This window comes from Phalacrocorax carbo, chromosome 5, assembly GCF_963921805.1.
Source record: "Phalacrocorax carbo chromosome 5, bPhaCar2.1, whole genome shotgun sequence".
Taxonomy (NCBI): Eukaryota; Metazoa; Chordata; class Aves; order Suliformes; family Phalacrocoracidae; genus Phalacrocorax; species Phalacrocorax carbo.
In genome coordinates, this window is record NC_087517.1 from 30,401,808 (window position 1) to 30,423,119 (window position 21,312).

At 41.1% G+C, this 21,312-nt stretch overlaps 1 protein-coding gene across 1 annotated transcript in view; it reads right to left on the reverse strand.

Moving 5' to 3' along the window:
- Positions 1-959: 959 nt before the first annotated feature.
- The window catches only part of PLEKHM3 (pleckstrin homology domain containing M3), a 90,589-nt gene continuing 70,236 nt past the window's right edge, over positions 960-21,312 (reverse strand). Inside the window, exons 8-9 of the mRNA XM_064451845.1 lie at positions 18,260-18,417; positions 960-5,846 (exon numbers count right to left, since the gene is read on the reverse strand). Coding sequence (XP_064307915.1) covers positions 5,669-5,846; positions 18,260-18,417 — 336 coding nt within the window. The 3' untranslated portion in view covers positions 960-5,668. The remainder of the gene's footprint in view (positions 5,847-18,259; positions 18,418-21,312) is intronic.

Below are 21,312 nucleotides of genomic sequence, written 5' to 3' on the forward strand. Positions count from 1 at the left end.
CGCATGGATTAGACACGAATAAATAAATGAGCCACTGACACTTGTGCACGTAGACAAGGCCTAATACACTTTGGTCCGAGACAGCTGATAGCTTTCCAGTCCTAGATTTCTCTGATGCTGCCCACAAGCGGCATCTTTGCGATTTGGATTAATGGCCACCCTAAGGAATTCCGACAAAACCGGCGTTTTAAGATATGACCCGAGCCAGTGTGCACACCAGGGTTTTCAAGTAAAGAAGGATGTAGCATGTTATCATCTGTGCCGTCTCCTCACTACACTGCTAAAATGCAGTGACCACACTGCCATTTTCTAATGGGATTCCTGCTACTGGTATCAAACGTGGACTTAAAAGATCACAGTCAGTAGGGACGGGTGCCCAAGGCTGATGCACGCTGGAAGAGTTAGCCACATACTTTAGCAAATAATGCTAAAATTTAAGCAGGTTAACCCTCCCTCTAAGGTAATACTGACCAAACCCTCACTGGGTTAGCCTTCAGGAAATCATTAAAATTAAGCTTTGAGGAAAAGCCTTCACTCCCACAGCACTGGACCCAGCTGTGCCATGTGGGTAGGGAGTCCCTTGCCACATGGAGTGGGCTGGCCAGTGGTTCCAGGAGAAGAAAAATTGCCCGTGACCTGATCCCATTTTAATGCCCAGTGCTTGCCATTATTATGCATACACAGCTCCTGAAGGTCTCACACTGCACAACCACATTTCTGGCTGAAGAGAAGCCCATCTAGTCTCCAAAATACATGTAATAAAAATCAATGCCATATCCATGCTATCCTTTCTCGTATTTCCCTCTCAAAGCACAAATAGTAAACAAATTTTATGGTCATCACTCCTAGCAAGATGGAAACTGCCATGAGCAAGGGTTCTGAGGTCCAGTGCCAAACATGCTGCATAATGGCAGGGCATTCTTCACTTTTGAAAATTTAAGGCACCAAATTGAGCAAAAGTGAGGGGTTTCCATGCAGCTTGGTGTCTTCAGAGCTGGTTTATGCATCCTGTAGAGCTCACGAGGGCAGAACAAACAAACTGGTTTACTCAGCTGCCCCTGAAAAAGCGCATGCGCAGCCATGGAGGAGTTTCATTTTAAGCCTACAAGTTAATTGAACAGCAGATTTAATCAGGAAATCCAAAATAGGAAGTAGACACTAATATACAGTACTGTAAGGCACTCCTACTGGGAAGGGAAAATTGGAAGGCAAATTACAAAGGACAGAATGATCAGACTCGACTGGTTCAGAAGCAACACAATGAGCTCTGAAGCTCAAAGTCTAGCTGTAGGCTCAGCACTGTGAGCAAAGACAGGGACAGAGACAGTGAAAGAGAGAGAGGGGACTGGGCAGCAGAAAAAAAGAGAGAAGATTATGATGATTATTCGATTACATTTCTTTTATAAAGATAAACAGTCATCCGCAATCCAGGCCATGACTTTGGGAAGCCTGGGAAACTCTTGGTGGCTTCTATTGCTACAGGGAAAAAGCAAAATACAACTGTGCAGCTCCCCCACTTCATTGTAAACAGACATCCTCTGCTTTTTTTTTCTCTACGTCTTTCAGGACATTAACATCAATCCATTATAATACACACAGTACCCTGATATTAAGAAAAGCCTTGACAGGAGAAGCTCTGGAGGTACCCTGATGATTCACTCCTTACAGGGCTGTCAGAGCCTGTGGTATATTGTGGAAAATCTCAAGTTCCTCACTAAAAAGTACCTTCTCTCACTTATCTAGAAAAACCTTGACACTGCCAGTTCCTATCATCCCAGCAATGAGCTCATATTGGTATGTGCCAGCTAGGATATGGTGTCACATCACAAAGCCATCATTTTTTATCACCTAAGACAGACAAAGAAAAGCAATAGAACGATTTCTACATGAAGATCCAAATTTCTCTTTTATAGGTTGGTAATATATATATAAACAAATCTGTGATTTGCATACCCTAGGTAGGTCCTTCTCCCCCTTAAAAAAAAGCTAGTGGTTCAGCGTAAAGAGGAAAAGAGAGTTGAATAAGGATCTCTACAGTATCCTAGATTAAAACAATCTCAGACTAACTAAGCTGAGATGAGAAGTTTCTAATCAGTTGTAGAGGGTCAGGCTACAGTCTGTTGCAGTGAAGCACCCTAATTCTACACTGATAATGAGTTCTGTATAAACAAAAGCAGTAACTGGATGTACAGATCAATTCCTCCTCCATCGGCTATGAAAGCATCTTTTTTGTGAAGGAGACAAATAGCACATTTTATTCTTGATTCACAATGAAATGCTGTTGCTCATATTTATTTCATGCGTGGGTAGGAAGAGACTAGAAGGACCAATACGTAATTTCACCTGTGTGCGTGAGTAGGGACAGAGTTGTGCAATCTGGAAAGACCCCAGGTACTTCACCAACTGATGTCCACCCAGAAGTTTGCAGAGCATAGCTATATGCAGGCTACGGGCTGCAGAATGGGAAGAGTAGCACTGGGGACCAGCATGCAGGGCTGTTAGTGCAGCAGAGACAACCACGCAAGGGTACAGCGTTGCCTGAAGCACAAACCACCTATAGCACCCCAGGCTGAGTCTCCTGCTAGCAGATGGCTCTCACAGGAAAACTGTCCTTTTAGAATTGGGTCTTTTGAGAGTTAGTAATGTGGGCAGTAGTTTGTTTGTTCTTTTGCCTTGCAATCCTGGAAAATGAATAGGGCTTGTTCCTGCTGCATCAACACCTTCTGAGGGCAGGATCAAGCCTTTCATTACGCTTATGAAAGGCAGAGACAGGAGACTATCTGACCTGCTCACATGGAATAACTTTTGAATAGGAGCTAGGCATCCCTGAGAGGAAAGCATCTTCCACATTACAGTCTGCTCCTATACCTACCATAAGAAGCTGTATTACTTTTCCAAGGTAGAAATGAATGCGTATTCATTTCAGGAACTGGATTGTTTACAATAACATTGGATTTTAAAGAAATGAATCTGATCTGTATTGTACACTATCCTTTTACATAAAGCTTTGGGTGCTGCCAGCATGGCGTAACAACACTCTTTTGCACTTTGCCGGTAGTAATGGCAGTGGTTCTGAGCCCATGACTGATTTCAGCAGTTTTGACGACATCATCCTCCTTTTTTCCATAAATCTTAGTTAGCAAAGAAACTGTTCTGTAATACTGGTACAAACCCAGAGTAACTCCAATGCTGTCTATGTTGTTATTCCAGAATTTAACCAGAATATCTAACCACCCATTCAACTGGTACTTTGGAGATCAGGACATCTGTTAAAATAACTAATAGTTTGCAGTATCTGGACCTTGATTCCTTGACTCCATTGGGTTTTTGAGAGTACACACAAGCAGCCTTCTCCAAACCGAGCTGGACATGAACAAGTGCAGCAAGGTATCTTAAATACCAGAGTATGATGATATGAAAAACACCACTTTTTTTTCTTTAATGACTCACCATTATGCCTAGAGCTAATTCAAAATAGTACCTGCCAAATTTTGACGGTTTCAGAGCTACTGGCTTTGCCACAGGACTAGTTGTGGTGACACATGCTGAAAAACATGGGAGCGTACTGTTTATTCAGCCAGTACCACTGCAGTTCCTGTTTGCATGACTAATTCCACAATACTTCCCCAGTGTTTGCATTTGTGAACATGCAATGAATTCTTCATGTGGGAATGGACTTGCAAGGAACATTGTATCTTTAAAGATGATAGCCAAAAGCAACTCATTTCACATGAGGAACAGTGAGCTGAGACAGAGGCATCCCTGTATAAGGGAAGTATTAATTTTACTGACAAAGGTGCATGATTCACCAGGTCTATTAGATAAGAGAATCCCTATACTATTTTGCCAAGAACATGGAAAAACCCTCACTTCCTTCCAAAGAATCCCACTGCGAGAAGGACTTCTGGAAAAGAAAGGCACTGGTTGTCTAACATACACAGATATAAACATGCTTCTATATATATAGTAGTTGCACTCAGATTTGAGAAAGCTCAGATTCAGCTACTTTCTTTGACTGGAGGCTGGAAAAGGTAACCTCTTATACTCCAGTACAAGACAATCTGTTGTAGCATTCTACTTTTTAATGTAAGCATGATGTACCCTGTTCTTTTATTTAAAATACTTCAGCAATTAGTGACGTGATTCAATGATCAAGACTGCTTTCTGCCTTGAATATAACAGCCTGCAGATTATATAGGGAGCAAAGATCAGTATTCGGCATTTTCACAAACCTATGTGAGGAGAGGAAAAAATATGCATGCATGTGACTAGCTTTTTTCTCCCGAAACCATATTAGCTTTCTGTATATAGATGTATGTGTGTATATATATGTGAATGCCTTCATATGTATGTAATACACACATTACTGCTGGGTCTGGAGAAAGAGTTAAGAATGTGAATTGGAGGGAAGAGATCACGAGGTGAATTAAACATACTGCCTGTGATGACACACATCTCCCCAGTTAAATCCATCACGTACTCCCCTTTCATAATATATGTAATTTACCATGTTTAATACTTCCCTGTGTTTCAGGTGTGTGGAGCAGAACTGTACCTCGAGGAACCTCACTCTCCACCATGGAGGTCACTACAGAAGTATAAAATCCCTTAGAGCTCACAGAGAATGCAGGACACAAATTGCACATGAGCATAGCAAACTAGTTTTCAGAATTTTGGAGGATATTTTCTAACTAATGTGGGCAAGACCGCTTTCCTGACTATCAGTCTAACAGGTTCAGCTTAGAGAAACATTTAAAGTAAACTTCACAAAACAAAACCAAAACCAATGTGGACACTTAAAATGTCTTAAAACATGAGACTAGCAGGAGGTCAGAACCAACATCATGTTACTGGAGATGAGGACATGGGCTCACATAGGTCAAGAATAACAAGGGTAGAACTCAATGGACTTCAGTGAAAGAGTTTGACCGACATACCCAGCCTGAACAAAACCAGTAGCAAGTCCCCTGCTTATCTGCATATGGAATAGTTCACTGGAGTGGTTATAAGTATATAAACATAGCTGAAGGAATTATTCTGCGTCTTCAGCTGGCAAGCACCCTGAAAAAGGTTTGACGAGAGATACTTTTCTTTCCTCTGGGAGGAGTGATGTGTAAATACGCTGATCCTTTAAAAATAGCTCTACGGGAACATGAGGAAATAGAACCACATGTCCACATGAGAAGGAGCAGGTGGGTTTAAAATCATTCCTGCCCTTCTGGGTTCTGTGAAACACCTCACCAGAACCTCTGCCAAGGCTAATAATAAATAAATAAAACACATAAATAAGTAGATGATTCATCAATTCTAAATAAACAATATTAAAAATAATGTGGTCATAGCAGCAAATATTTTCTGCCTTGAGGAAAAGTCTTCTCCAGAGGTGGAAAAGAAAAAGGTGGGTGCTTAATTAGCTAGACCTAAAGCATTTCAAGTAAACCACATTTTGTATGAGAGCTAGCAGCTGGACTTCAACGCAAAATGCAGTTTAGCCATTGGTATTTCAAAGCCAACAAGGCTTTATGGCCACTTTGGCGGCTGCTATTCACAGATGAAGAAGGTCAGATATTATTTTGTAGAAAGATTTCTGCCTGGCTAAGCTGAGAAGTTGCTTGAGCTGGCAGCTGGGAAAGGGATTCTCTTCAGGCTGGCCACTGCCTTAAGGAACTCATGTGTTCTGATATGACAACTCAAACATGTTGCAAGACTCTTCGAAGTTTTCGTCCATATTCAGTCGCCTCCAGAAGGATTTCTGCTTCTTCTGCAATTCTTTACGCACACACCTGGGGCATGGTACAGCCTTCACTTTGCACTCAGAGTGGAAGACAGCACCACAGCTTTCACACCTGCAAACACAAATTAGTGTCAAAATGAATGACAAAATAGGACCAGAGCATGCAATGGACTTCACATGGATTGTGAGCAGTAGACGTTCCTTCAAACAGTTCTGATAGCTCAAAGAGTGCCATGTTTCATAAGAGTGGAGTTGTAGAAGACGCTTGCCCACACCTCTGCTGGTGCAAATCTACTCTGGACCACTAAAATAAGGTGACTTGCATCCATTTCCAGTTGCTGAGAATCTGTCCCAGCACTTCTGCTTGACAGACAGAATTTTTGAGAAGGATTAATACTTATCTTCTTATTAACTAGCATTCACATCTATCACAGAATAAGACATCAATTTTGTTCTATGAAAGATGAGTTCGCTGCTTTGGTTTGTAAATTAAGAGTAACAACATTCATTTCCATTAAGATATATTTGAGCATTTGCAACAGTCAAGATATGGCGTTGTCCTCATTGAAATTCCAGTGGTCAGCTATTCTGGAAACAGTAAAAGTACAGCCCACTGCAACAGTAGGAGGAGTCATTCCACAAAGTTAAAAAAATGAAACAGAGGTAGGTGATATTTTCTGCTCTGTGTCCTGTAGAAGATTGGACTAGATCAACACAATTATAGCTTCTGGCATTCAAAGGTATGCTATTCTGTTCTCATATGTGATGATAAGACTTCAAACAAAACAACTGCTCAAACAAGATGACTGAATTACTTTTAGGGCACTCTGAGGCAACGGATATAATGTCACAGTAGGTCAAGCCCCAGTTCCAGATGGCTGTGGAGCAATGAAACAACTGCTGATCATGGAGTTCACTACAACTAAACAGACGGACATTCTCAACCTTTCAACGTAGCGATAAGTAAGTCACTACAGCTTTATAACCAAATGAAAAAAATAAAAGGATGACAGCATCAGTGTCTTAGATTCCAGTTGGATAATCAAATAACGAAAGCAACAAAACATCAAATTGAAATACAAATGATGGGCACTGGTCACCCTGGTGATTCTGTGGGAAGTCTCAAAATGTCTCATACTTTTCCTTTTTTGCAGCTATTGTAATCAAAGGACTATAGGAGAATCCAAGTGTCAATTGTTGTATCTTTAGTAGGTTTTTTGTTTGTTTACTCTGAGCTTTTGTGCCTTTTTGTTTTGTTTGTTTGTTTGCTTTTTTGTTGTCGTTGTTTGGGTTTTTTTTTTTTCCTTGAAAACATGAAGAAACAAACCTCAAACACAGAGAAGCCATAACAGAAACTGTAGTATTTGGTATGCAGTCTGGCAATACTGAGAGACGTCTATAAGCTAATACAACCTGTTAGCTATGTTAGCTTCACCTGCACCTCATCTGTAACTTTTAAAAAACTGTTCCTGATCTGGCTGCACTTAAAAGTTTTATGCATGGGTCCAAACATGGTCTAAATTTTAGTAACTGCAGAGCTTTGAGAAGGCTATGCAGAGGTTTAGAGAGGCACATTCCTAGCTAGCATAAACTGATATAACTCAAGTAACAAGTAAGTAAAAGAAGGTTTGAGAAGGCTAAATATAATACTGTATATCTACTAATTACTATGCTCTCCTGCAGTAAAACTTGACTGTCATATTTCTAAGTCCAGCTATTGAGTCTAAATCTGGGTTTGAATCAAGAAACTGGCTCACACAGAGATATTTACAATTTCTGTGCTTAGGGACTGTGTGTTATGGCCCTGATCCAGTGAAGCACATAAACTTATGCTTAGTACTCATATCCCAGTGATTTCCTTGGGATTACTGATCTGCCTACAATTAAGCATGGGCTTATGTGTTTTGCTGGATTGGGATCTCCATGAACTGATGGATGAGGGCGAGACAAAGAGGACAGCAGTGTCTTTAAAACTTTACATTATTCTGAACTGACACTAATGGTGATTTTATCAAGCTAATTCTCCCTTGTTAGTCAGCAATTTACAGTACCCTGGAAGTTGTTAGAGGGTAATGATTGATGAGGAGTGTAATTTTGTGCTCTCGCATTGCCACTCCCTACATTCGCTCAATATTTCTCCACAGTATGCATGGAGGTGACAAAACTTATCAGAAATTGCTGCTGAAATGGATGGAGCAGGATAAGAGAGGAGCCAGCACACCTGCTCTCCCCAAAGGCCATCAGCAGAGAAAACAAAGATTGATGGTGTTTAAATGAATATGAATTAATTTTTCAGAAATAAGCTCAGTGGAAAAAATTAACAGCCTTCTCTCACATCACTCGGAACCAAAAGAGAGAAAAGAAATGTCTGCACTTTTATTTATTAAAGCTGGTGCAATAGCTTAAGCTCTGACCAGGACCCCACGCTGTCAGGCACTAATCAGAGGCAGTGCAAACAGCCAGCTCTGGATCTCAGTCCCCTGCACCGGCAGCCATCATGACCATCATCAGTCCATTCCGGTGCCCCCCCGTGTGACTGCCACTCTGAAGACCAATTTTCTGCTTTCCCTGGTGATGGCTGATGTACTCCCAGCCCAGAGCACGGGGTGCAGATGACAACAAAACAGCAGTCTAGGAGAACGGTGCTCTGAATTGGAGAGCAAAGCTGCCTCTTGCTCTCCACAGGGACAGGTAGAGAGGCTACCTGGGTCAGCCTTTACTGCATGCTTGTATCCCCTCACTGCTAAAAAAAACCCTCAGTCACCAGGGCAGGGGGGCAATGCTTATCTTGCTCTGCCTTTGGGCAAATGGTAAGTTACTCCCTTGAAGTGATGGAGCTATACTATCCCAAGCCTTCTACAGCTTTGCTTTTCATCATATGAAATACAGTCAGTCTTACCTGAACCTGGAAATTCCAACTGGTTGACCATTCTGAATCCAGTGATACCAATACACCACCAGAATTATATTCCTTCTTAGAATATGACAAATAGATTGCTTCTTATTTAATCCTGGCATCTAATTTTACCTCCACATGTGAGTTTCACAGTTTGTCTTTACGGTTGTTTTCAAGCCTCAGTATTCTAAAATGTTTTATTTTTCTCTGGAGAAAACATATATTTTGTAGTTTATAAAAGGCTCACGAAATAGTTCACTACACTTAGTTATCTTTCCCTTAACCACTGCTGTTGTCATAGGTAATCCACAGTTCAGGTATTATTTCTGAATCCTGACTTCTTCTTTGGCTAGAGGCCAAAAAGTCCCTGCATCTTTGTGAGACTTCTATATACCACTGATAATAAGCTGATGAGCCTATGGCCATTCAGGCCTTTCATGTTTCCTTCTTTAATAAATAATATTGTGATACTGCACATTTACAGCATCTTGCTATTTTTCAAACATTATTTGAAGAATTGGTGAACATTGCATGTTGTTTTCATACAGACTTTCAGTCTTCTAAGAAGGCATCTGAAATAGCCTCCTCTCTATTTCGGTGTTTTCTCTCTTTTTTTCTTCTTTCCTGACCAACTCTATTTCAGTTGAGACTATAGGGGGTGTTTTATGTTTTAAGGATGTTTTACTTGCTTGAAAACCAGAATAACAAAAATGTGGAGAATTATTCAATCCTCTAAATAACTTCTATTGCACTGAAAAGTATAAGAGAGAAAGGGCAAAGCTCTCCACAGCCAGACTGGCATTATAACGCTCTTATTATTACCACTACTAGTTACAAAAGAAAAGCCTTTCTGCATTAAAAGCATAAAATCCTTGTATGCTGAGGAAATGCCAATGTTAGTATCTCCCATTAAATCTGGGCATTTGAAACATACATATATGTATCTCTCTCTCTCACTGTCTGGCAAATTTTAAATTCTGGCAAATTCTTTTCATGCTTCCCTCATGTATTTCACAGGCTTATGGCTCAAGTAATTCTAGATTCTGCACAACTAATTGATTATACTCATATTTCTCCTCTGTACTGCACCACCACTTAGGTGCCCATGGGTAAGATCAGGTGCTTAAAGAGGAGGGTGCAACACAAAGAGGCCTCAAAGACCTTCCACCTTAAGCAGACAAAATAAACCAGGGATGATCAACTGGTGGCCCAGGATTTCATCTGAGAGACAGTTTTATTTGTCTCTTAGGAACCTTACTGGTTGAAAGACTGACCAGCATGACCTTGTTGGGAGGAAGCTGCTCGGACTTGCAAGGTTTATTAGGACAGCTTCAGTACCATGAACATGGGCTGTAGCTGTCTGGCTTCCAAACACCAAGCGGGGAATCAAAGTAGCTCATGGTTATGCTGTTTGTCCCTGAAATGAACAAATGGTGGATAACAGATCTACTGCCATTCCCACCTCACAAACAGGAAACAAGTGGTGAACTGGCTTGCTCAAGGTTAGCCAGGAGCTCTTAGAACAGCTGGGAAGGGCAAAGAGCTCCCCTGTCTCACTGCAGTGCCACATTCACCCACCATCCTTTCTCTTGTAATTTTATATATTAACTTTCATTTTTTCATTCAAAAAAAAAAAGCACTTCCTCTGTGCCAGACCTTGCACATATTTACTCAAGTAATCCCTTGAAAGGAATTTCAATAAGGATTTGATTTAGGGCTGAACGCTTCACTGACTAGAACCCTTCAGGTTTTTTTTTCTTTCCCTCCATGAAGAGTAAAAACAAGATAAAGTGGGGTTGTTCATTATGTTTTATTGAGATGATGCTATACATTTGCCAAGCATCTAAAACACTAAGCCACCTGTAACTTGGCTATTAAAAAACCCCAAAGAGCAAGCCACAGTAGCTGAAGTAAGCCTTGCTTAGGGACTCCAGCATGATGACCATCCCATGCCATGCACATGGGCCTGTCTGCAAGTATTTCTGAATTGCTCAGCTGTGAATATCACAGGCACACCCTTCAAAACTCTCAGAGACTTCAGCAAAACACAAAGAGAAGAAAAATGGACTAGCCTGTGTTCCCTTAAACACAAAAAAAGCCCCAAAGGCAATCAATGCCTGATGCACACGTGCAAGAATATTATTACAGTTGCCTAGGAACCAATACAAGGAGCCTGCCTAGGGAGGGACGACCATGTAGTAAATGAATGGAAGAAAGTTGGCACTAATATGACATTGATTTGTCCCTATAAGGAGCTTGTTAAGATAATATCTTGTATGACACTTACTATGGTCTTTACTAGAAACGGCTTTTTTTTTAAAATACCATACATAGAAACTGTTAATACTTCAGGCCTGCTTTTAAAAAATTTGCTTCTGAAGAGGAGAAAAAAAAATAAAGGCCAAACAAAAACAGAGCAGACCCCACTACCCCACCCCTCAAATTGTTACATGTCTGAAATTCACTCTAAATGAGTAATTCAGTGTTCAGAGAGCCAGTGGTGATTCAAAGCATAATCATAGTTTTCCTTTCCAAATACCTGCTCATCAGACAGGGCTACCCTTGATATGCCAGCAGAGCTTGAAGATGCTCCTTATTTATAATGGCATGGCTGGGTCCTGGCTTGGCCCTGGAGGGTACAGAAACAGCACAAATAACTAACTGCCAGCTCATGTGCTGGGGGAAACCAATGTGGAGGGGTGAGCTGGTTACAGGTGGCAGCTAGCAAGGGGTGTATGGTGACCATCAGCCTGCACTAATGGGACTCACCAAGTCGAGCAACACCACCACCACTGCTGTTCGGGTAATGCCACCCAGGATGGCTGAATGACACACTACCCGGCATCCCTGCACGAAAACTGCCAGACCAGGGTCTGCTCCCTTTTACCCAGTGTGGGTTAGACTGAGCTGCTGGAGAAGCACCCCAGGCAGGGGGAGGGAAAATGAATGAATAGCCCCTATCTTGGTTCAGACAGCCACAGCTTGCCACTGGGTGCCTCCCTGTCTGCACTCCCTGTCTGCACTGTCTCTTGCCTCTCATCCTGTCATGCCAGCATCCACTGCCAAGGTCAACAGCATCCAACAGGTGTGCAAAGTGGTCAGAGATATTAAAGCCTCACAAATGAGGGGAAAAGTGGGCAGCTCACTGGAGGGGAGAGAAAACCACCAGTGCATCCAGCAATGGGTGGGAGCCTCATTAACCCCTCCATTGCTAGACCCAGAGAAATTGCAGAGCAGGACTTCGTTTCGGGTGCTCACAGAGTAATTGCTTATGGGCTGGGGCTGAACAAGAACAGCTTGATTTAACCACCTGCGATCCTCCCGTGACAGTTGTGTACACAGGCCAAGTTACTGCACTGAAGCATGGCAGCAGGGTCAAGCAGGAGCAAAGGGATCCTGCAGCTCCCAGACCTCTCTTCGCAGAGCTCTGTCACTCCTGATTAAGAAAGGAAGGGTTTCCTCAGCTCCCCCTCCAGCTGTGGCTGCAGGGATTTATGCTACACTTATCTACGTATATCTCCATACTTGGATCCAGCAGGAGAACTAAGGACTGACTGTCAACCTCAGTACTGCACTTTGTGAGTTGTCTAAGTTCAGAGATCCCAAGCCAAGTAATGCGGCCTGTACACAGCAGTTCACAACAGATCAGTAAAGGGACATTAAAATCAGTATTAAAACATTTAATCTGAAACTCATGCGATTACACTTCAGTCAGTGGAGCTAAGTTACTTTGGAAAGGGGAAAAGCCCTACACATGGTAGATCCACTACCTGCAAATGACTGGAGAGGCTGAGATGCCACAGAGATTCAAGCGTTTACATTGCTCAGACATATATCCTCTGCCTCTGCTAGCTGCCACACCATGAACAGGACGTCGCCCCTATAGCTCTCCTATTATTAATACACTGTATTCACAAAGTGGTGGTTGGAGATCTAAAAGCAGAGTCAGGCAATACTATTAACAGTAATATTAGCATACTGCCCTCAACTGTTATGATTTGACTGCATGATTCCACTATTTTGCATTTTTATGTAAGTCTCAAGTCTGGAAATCCTGTGATTAAGCCAGGATTTATGCTTTTAATAAAAGACAAAAGCAAAAGCATCTGGACTTTGTAGCTCTGCTGTAATGTTGAAGATATGCCTACCAGGACCCCAGATGGAAAAAGGGAACTTAACATTTAAAAAAAAGCTAAGTAAGTATATAAAAACCAAGATTCTTAAGGTAATCTTAGAATTTCTGAGCACTTAGAGTTGGCAGTGTTGGATTTCATGGGCTAAAAAACAATTGAAGAGCTGTTGTCTGATCTAAAAGGAACCATATTTAGGAGATGGAGAAGTCTACCTTAAAAGGGGAATTTGCATGAGGAAGGAGGAGGTAGCATTAAAAGGTTTTGACTGGCAAGTTGGAAATATCTAAAATGAGGAAGATGGCGCAGCAGCAAAGCTGCTAAATAGAAACTGGAAGCGAGAAGGCTGCCCCATTTAGCCAGTGGGAAAGAGCACAAGGCAGCACTGCAGAGACCTTCCTACTTGAAGTAAGTATCTGCCTTTATGCTGAACGTTCTAGTTAGTACCACTCTGACATGAGGCAGGTAAAACTGACCTCTAAAGCTAATTCAGTTCCAAAATAAAATGCTTGATGAAAAAGCCAGTATACTTTATCTCTTTTTTTTAATGTATTCTAGATAACGTTATTGCGCTACCCTACAGAGACAAAAATCAGAAGATCTGGGCCAGAAGATTCTGACCAGTTTTGACAGATTCAGATGAAACGAAATTATCAAGAGAACTTAACATCTACCTAAAAGCCTATTTTTCTTTAAAGAAACTGCTGAGCAGATCACTTCAGGGTGTTTTGAACTAACTATCAACATCCGATAAGCTAAGCTCTTTCAAAAATTAGGTACTAAACTACTAGCACAGCTCAGGTGAACTGGGCTTGGGGAAAGGATGTCTAGCATAAAACAAACTAATCAAAGCAAGAGGGAAAATTATGTACTTTGAGTGATGCCTTTGACCTGTGCCAAGGTATTTCCTGGAAATGGGCTATACTACGTATTTCAGTCTCTCCACCTAGTATTCTCCCAAATGCTAGAAGTTGTTTTTTCCCAGTGACACAGCATCTATAACACAGTCAGCTGTAATCTTGCAAAGACTTTGGCATGCACATAAGGCTAAGCACAGCCTCAGAGCCTTTAGTAAGACTTCTCACTATGTGTAAAGTTAAGTACATTCATAGGTCTTATCAGGATGGTGGCCAAAGATTATAGAGGCATCCAAGTTGGTTGATACAGTCAAGCCTGTTCTGTGGCACGTCTATTTTAAACTTGGGTCTTCTGGTTTGTATCTTAAAAGGTCTACATGTCTTAACTGATCTGCAGAACAAATTAACTTCGCCAAGTGAAAACAGTTTAGCTATGATAAATGAACACTAACACAAAAGAGCAACTCTCCACGGTTCACATACATCTATAGTCACCACATAAAAGGCAAGGAATTGAGTAAATAGTTCTTAACCAAGCAAGTAGCTTTACCAGCAAAACACAACCAATTGCCTGTGAAAGTAGTCACTAGGATGCCGACACACAGGCAAGACCAGAACTTTCTTAACTGGGTAGCACATAACAGTCTTAACCATAACTATAATTACTCATCTGATTGGACAGAAAACCCTCTTAAATTAATAATTCTATTCTCATTCCAATGGTATTTTTCTCTGTATTCCCTAAGATTTAAAACTTGTTAAAAATTGTTCTAGGTTATAAAACAAATACTGCCACGTATTATAGAAAACAGTACCACTACCCAAGCATTTTCTTTTCACTTCTGCTTTTTTTAATTTTAGGAGAAAGAAACACATTAATGAAGAAGCAATATCAGACCAACTTGAAGGGCAGTGCCTGGCTGCTAACAAATGGGCAAGGGTAGTTCTAACAAGCCAATTTATAACCAGGGATATTTAAATTCATGTCACAACACTTGTAAAAATAAAATTAGTGATATAATAGGACAACTTTATACATTTATTTGCTAAATTTAAGCCTGGGACAAATTTAGTCCAAGAAATAAACCAGGAGGTAGATGTTCAGGTTAAGTTGCCAGAGCTCCAGCAAAAGCAGAGCTGAGAGAATTTATATTGGCTGGCAATTTGGTCCATGAAACAAGTAATTAACTCAATAGGCTTTAAATATAGTTCTCATGATTTAAAGGCCTTCTAAAAGATGTCAAAATTGTGAAATTTGGAAAGAACCCTGATGAACTGTTATGTTAATATGGGTAAGACAGAAAAGAGAACGGGGGACAGAGGAATCAAACTAACTGGAAGAGGCATCCAAAAGCATGGAACAATTTTTTAAAAATTGTTTAACTACTGAAACATGGCTTTGATTAAGCTCTGTGTAGAATGGCCACCTCTCAAGAAAATCCACATAAAGGAAATATCATTAGAAAGCTTATGACTTTGTGAGCCCACCCTTATGTTCAAGGCAGCAAACTGTTGCGTTGTATTGTTGAGCGGGATGTAAAGAGCCTGCCAAGCACAGCCCACAGACCTGCTAATTAAGTGAGCTGATTGTGTTTGGTTTGGAACTGTTTGCCAACAAAGGAATGTGTCATGCTGATTAGTGAGAGAAGGGTATGTAATATATGTGTATTCAAACCCTGAGGAGTGCATAACCCAGGTATTCACTCTGTTTGCTCAAGGACTGACAAAATTGACTCTCAAGCAAATAACCTGACCAAAGAGAAACTCCAGCCCTCAAGAGGGGCCCTACTTTTCTCTCAGCTGTATCTGTCTAAAGAAGACCCATCCTTCATAAATTCCTACTGAAGACTCCTCCAGAAACTGCTGAGAACGTTTTCGAAAGAAACAATCCTTCCACCTCAAAGCTGACCTAAGAGACCATGAAGATAGAAAGGTAACAGCCAGCGGAGAACCACCTTGGAATTGTAATGGCCTCTCTGACAGCTGTCACTCTTCTCTCCAAAGAGTGAGAAAGGTCAGGGAAGTAGCCAGAAAAAAACAAATGCCAGCTCAACACCCCCCACCCCCACCCCGCCCCACAAGCAGACTTCACTTTTCAAACATTCAACAGAGAGGTGAAATTTGCAAAAGCTGTCATGCCCCCATTTTTAAATATTTCTAACCTAACATCCCAGTTTGCTGGTAGAATTAGTAGCATGCTCAAAAGTAAATGAGCAACATTCAAAAGCAAGAAGGAAAAACATGATCTTCAGAGCTCAGCTGCTCTTCCCTCCTTAACTCAGCAGCTACAGCCAGGGTACTTGGCAGTCTAGTATTGAGTACAAAATGTGAATGCTATGCTGTAGACAGCAATTCCAGAAAACCCTGATGGGCAAAAGGAATCGTAGTCAATTCTGACTGCACATTGTAGACTCAGAACAGTGTAACTAAATCACAAATCTGAGCTGTTTACTCAGAGCTCTCTATGACACTTAACTAACAAGGAAAGCCGAACATGTCATCAGAAATTTCAGGTATAAGTGCAAGTCTTCACATGAACCTTTTGTGACTTGCCATTCCATCTATCACAGGTTACTCTGTACATCTACCTATTTCTAAATAGCCTCCTCACCTTATACTTGTCATCGTAGTGGTCAGCACACCTACCTCAGAAATCTCTCTCATCTGTAAGAGATGGAAACAAACACAAAACCCCTCGATCTGGCCTCTTCCCTCACTGCTCTGCAGCTAATGGAGCTGCACAGTAAAATACACAAGCTCCTCTGTTGGCATGACTTGCCTCCAGCCTGAAGGTGGAAAAGAGCAAAAATATGGAACTGAAATAATCTGGTTAGTTTCACAGAGGTGCATGTGCACACATGAGCAGTAATGAGATGAGAAAACTAACTAGGAAGGGAAATGAATAATGCTGGGGAAAAAAGCATGGTTTAGCAATAAGGAGTAGAAAAGGAGTAAGCAGAACAACCTCTGACAAAATAAGAAAGAGAAATATGGAGAACCTTTCATGATGACTGTGTTTTAATTAAAATCACTAACAAGGACCACTGTCTTTGGCATGACATCAACCACAACTTCACATTTGTGAAATATGAACAAAAGTCCCTTCTGGCTTCTAATTCACACAAAAACAGGAGCTAGAGCAGCTTCTTTTGGCTTTCACTGAACTGCTGACAAATACTATTTGATTCCAGAATGTTTTAAACTCTATAACTGCAACGTATGTCTGATCTCAGCTGAAGTGGGGGGAACAATATACACCCAACAACGTTTTTGTGACCAAAAATCCCCCAGACAAATCAAACGCACAGATGCTTCAAGTAAACTTGTCTTCCCAAATATTCTTATACATTCTCATCAATCTTTCAGGAATATATTCAATCGCCTTTTATACAGTCTCAACAGACATCTTGTGTTTTGTGTCATCTTAGTCTCTCTCTTTTTAACTCAGCCTATCATCTTATGATGAACCCTAGATACATTCTTTCTTGAAAACCATTTACAGAGCTAAGCTGCACACCTCGTTTAGCTTACGTCCACTGCTTTGTCAATGCGTTTTTTAGAATGAGAGTCTGGAACAAGAATGGGCAATCAGTCTTTGAAACTCAGGTCAGGCTGAAAACCCCTAAAGAGAAGTCCTTGGTTACTTGTAATTTAACATCTTTGTGCACGCAAGGGAATCAGATTCTTAACGAAGCGCTTTTAACAGACTGGTCCTGATTGTTTCCAAAGGTGGCTCTTCAATTTTTTTCCCTTCAGTGGAACACTTTGCAGAACAAATTAAAATAACTGTATTTGAAACAGCCAGAAAGGTACTTATCTATGGAGGAATGCTGTACTGTCAGATATACTGTCCTTCCATTGAGGTTAAAAAACAAAACAAAACAAACCACCTACCAAAACCTCTCCTTTATTCAAAATCCGAGAAAAAGAGTACTCTTTGAAAAAGAGTAGTAACGCTGCTGCCAAGTCTGCTCTGGTTTCCTGCATTTTTCTTCTAGGTTTTCCATGCAACTCCTGTCCCTGATCTGTCATGCAGCACTCCATATAACGTGAAATAAAGGTTCTGTTCCTTAGCTTAGGACTGGCATACACTTAAATTTATTTTGTAGCCATCTGAGAGAATAGCAATGACATTTAAAAAATAAACCAAACAATCTTGCACACATAGGCACAGAGGAGTAGGCACACAGAAAGCAGAGAATTTGCCATAACATTTCATGGGGAAAACACTTCAGAACAGATGGTTATTGTTTTGTCATGGACAATCCCAGTACATCATGGGCCCAGTGACATCAGGTACCAGAAAGACGTCTGTGATCACTCCAGAGAATCCATTTGGCTTTTCAGGACACTTTGCAAACTCGGAGGAACTTTGGATAAATCACACTGTGGATGCTACTGGGGACTTCTCCCTTTTTGAACAGCTGTTCTGAGACTGAGAAAGCTTTGGAAAGCAGTTCTTCCCATCTATTTCCAAGTCTGCTTGTGACAGCCTCCCTGGACCAGTAATCTGTTGTAGCTGCCTGGAAATGTGCATTAGTGGGATCCAGTCCCTAGTTATTTAAATAAGAGGTCATGAGGTTGACAATCCACAGGGATATGAAACATGAGTCAAAAGTATAACTGACAGACATTACAGTACCTGCTTGTAGAAATGACCTCAAAGGGGTAAAGGATTTCTCCATTGTTGCAAATCTCACAGATGAAACCCTTTTGACTACAAAGGCTGCAGTTGTACACATGAGAGGTGGCAAACTTGATCACCTTCCCCAGGAAAGGAGCCAGCTTTCCTTCAATAACCTGAAATGATGAGAAGAAAACATTAAATGAATCCCCCCAAAATGACTAGAACTCCCTGAAATACTGAGACAATATTAATACAGAAATGCAGCTAAGTTCTGCTGGTTAAAACAACAGCAAAGTTAATTCCCAGCAATTATAGCTCCATGAAGTCACAAGTGATAATAGTAGCCAATGAACTGGCAATGATCCAAACATAAAAACAAAGTTACCATCTCTCTGTAAGTCTCTATACAGCAATAATATACAAGATTAGCAGTCATTTTAAGTACAACAATGAATTCATACACTAAGGCACAAAAAAGCAGATAAGAGGAGTTTAAGGCTTCCATATTATCATCTAACTGGCAGCAATGAATACTGCCTGACATGATTTTCATTTCTTGCTATTTTTTATGCCCAAGTTCCAGTTTTGTCTTTGTTCCTTTTCCTCCAAAGCACAGTATTTTTTTGCATATTTTTTGTGAAAGGAACTCTGGCTTTCGTCCTTTAGTGAGGTTGTGTTTCCTATTGAAAACGATTAAAATACAATATTTCCCTCCTCGCCTAAATAAATAAATTCTCAGATAAATTCTTCAACAGGAACTGTGTTTTCTTCCTTCAGTGTCCAGTGTTCAAATCAAGAAGTCCCTCACTGCCAGACAATCCTGCTAGACCATTAGAAGTGATTAGCACTCCCTGTATTGGTGTGAAAAAACAGCCATGCAGTATAGATTAAACTGCTAGCCACAACACTCATCTAAATTTGTGACTCAGTGACAATGCCTCAATAAGGGGTGCTATTCAGGCAGAATACTTCCCATTCAGATCAAACTTCCAGAGACTTTAACGAATTCTGCTGGTGTAGGGAATAATGAAGATGGAATAAGGCCCTAAGTGTATATTCTTCTCTCCAAGGCTTCCTGTGGTCTGAATGGCAGCCTGCCAGATTAGAGATAGAAATGTGTCACAGGATTTGATAGTGACCTCCTATAAAAAGGAAAAAGAATGCAATAATTGCTGATGGAAGGCTTGCACAGGGCTGTGCCCTGAAACATAAGAGTGGGGAAATGTACACTTGTATGTGTGCCAGATTGAGCTCAGGCACCCCTTCCCTCAATACAGTAACATACCCCTTGTAATCTGGGTTTACTGTAAACAAATCTAGAGAAAGCAAAGGTCACTGCAGAGGACAATAACAACACAGATTTTGGAAGCACTCCTCCCCTACATAAAGTAGAAAGGAAGTAAATTTGTGTTCCAGGGCACCTTCCTGCCTGCTAGCCAAGACAGCCGCTATTAAAGAGTACACGTGGAAAAGGAGGCGCATAGGTAGCATTCATGGCATTGAATGGCACAGGCTGAAATGTGTCCCCTCCTCGCTTTCAGTTCTAGCCTGCTAACAACATCTGCACCCACAGGAAGTGGCAATGTTATTGCTAGTACTGCAGATAGGACATCTGCTCACGTTAGGGGAAAAATGACGCTCCTATTGCATCCTGGTGTAGGAAAATCTCGTTCATCCAGAATATAAACAATGCAGAGAAGCTGCTGCATGAAATACGGAAATGAAGCCATAGTTCAAGGCAGTGATATTACTAACCTCCTAACAGATGGTCAGAAGTTAGTTTAGCTCCCCTAGGCTGGGTTTTGCTTTTCATTTTAAAGGAAGAAAATTTTTGCTTGCCGACTCCAGAGTTACAGAGGGTCTGAAAGCCAAACAAGCTGGGAGTAGGGGAAAGACACGGAAGATCGCAGTATTCAATAAACAGGAGGAAAGAAACAGTGAAGCCACCCAACTAGTGACACAGCTATAATCACTGTCCAAAAAGGCATTTAGCACTAATAGATGAAATACGCATACAAAGATGGTAAGTAAACCACAACACATACATATTTTCCAATGCATTTTCGTGCTACAGCAACTACCTCTGACAGGCCACAAGAGCTCAGCTAAAAATGCCAGGCTGAAGACAGAGCTGCAAACTCTTTAAGTCTACACTAATGTCACTCTCAGCAAGGACTTAAAAGTTAAATCTCTGAATTAAAGTCACATTCTATATAATGTGATAAACAACATTAACATAATCTATTACCTTCCTATGCACCAGGGGTAAATTTAAGTCTGCACAAAGCACAGAATGTTTCCTGTGCTGGAGAGCTCACTACCTAAGCAAGACAGATTGAAGGTGGGCAGCTGCCCCCGAGGAACTGGTGTTATTTGTCCCTACCTATTTATTTGTATGGCTCGTCATAGCGCTGTAGTGGGTTGGCTTGTAACTCTGGCCACTGCAGACATACAATGAAGATGATATCTTCAGAGCCACGCATGCCAATTTTGCAATGGGAATTACAGGCCATTTTACTGTATTATAGGAGGAAGACAAAATGCAACATCAAACTAATGTTACTATTTTTAGCATCTGTAAATTTTGTGTCATTTTGTTTCATCAGAGGCCTCAGAGCTGTGCACAGGATATGCCTTTTCCTTGCAGCCTTCTCTCATTCATGATTGCAGCTAATGAGAATAAAATCCCCATCTCCATTTACCCTGGCAGGCAAAGGAGGATTTCTACTTGCTGTCCCCAAGAGGAGTTTCATGGTAACGCTTCCCCAGTGAGTGTTTTATGGCTCGGAAAAAGAAGTGTAGGACATATAATCAAAGGCATCAAAACTTCTACTGTGACTAAACACTCTCTTGTGACAGCCAGAGGCCCAGGGTCAGTCAGCTTAGACATCCTAGAACCAAAATGGCAGAGACCCAGGATGTTCTCCCAGCTGGTGCTGGAATCTGATCTTGAGTTTGAAGGAAACACAGTGATTGAAAAACAGAAGTGTGTTAAACAAATGTAATGCATTATCCAGATATCAGGGAAATCATGGCGATGAGGTGGGAGGAGGGGGGAAATACCTCAA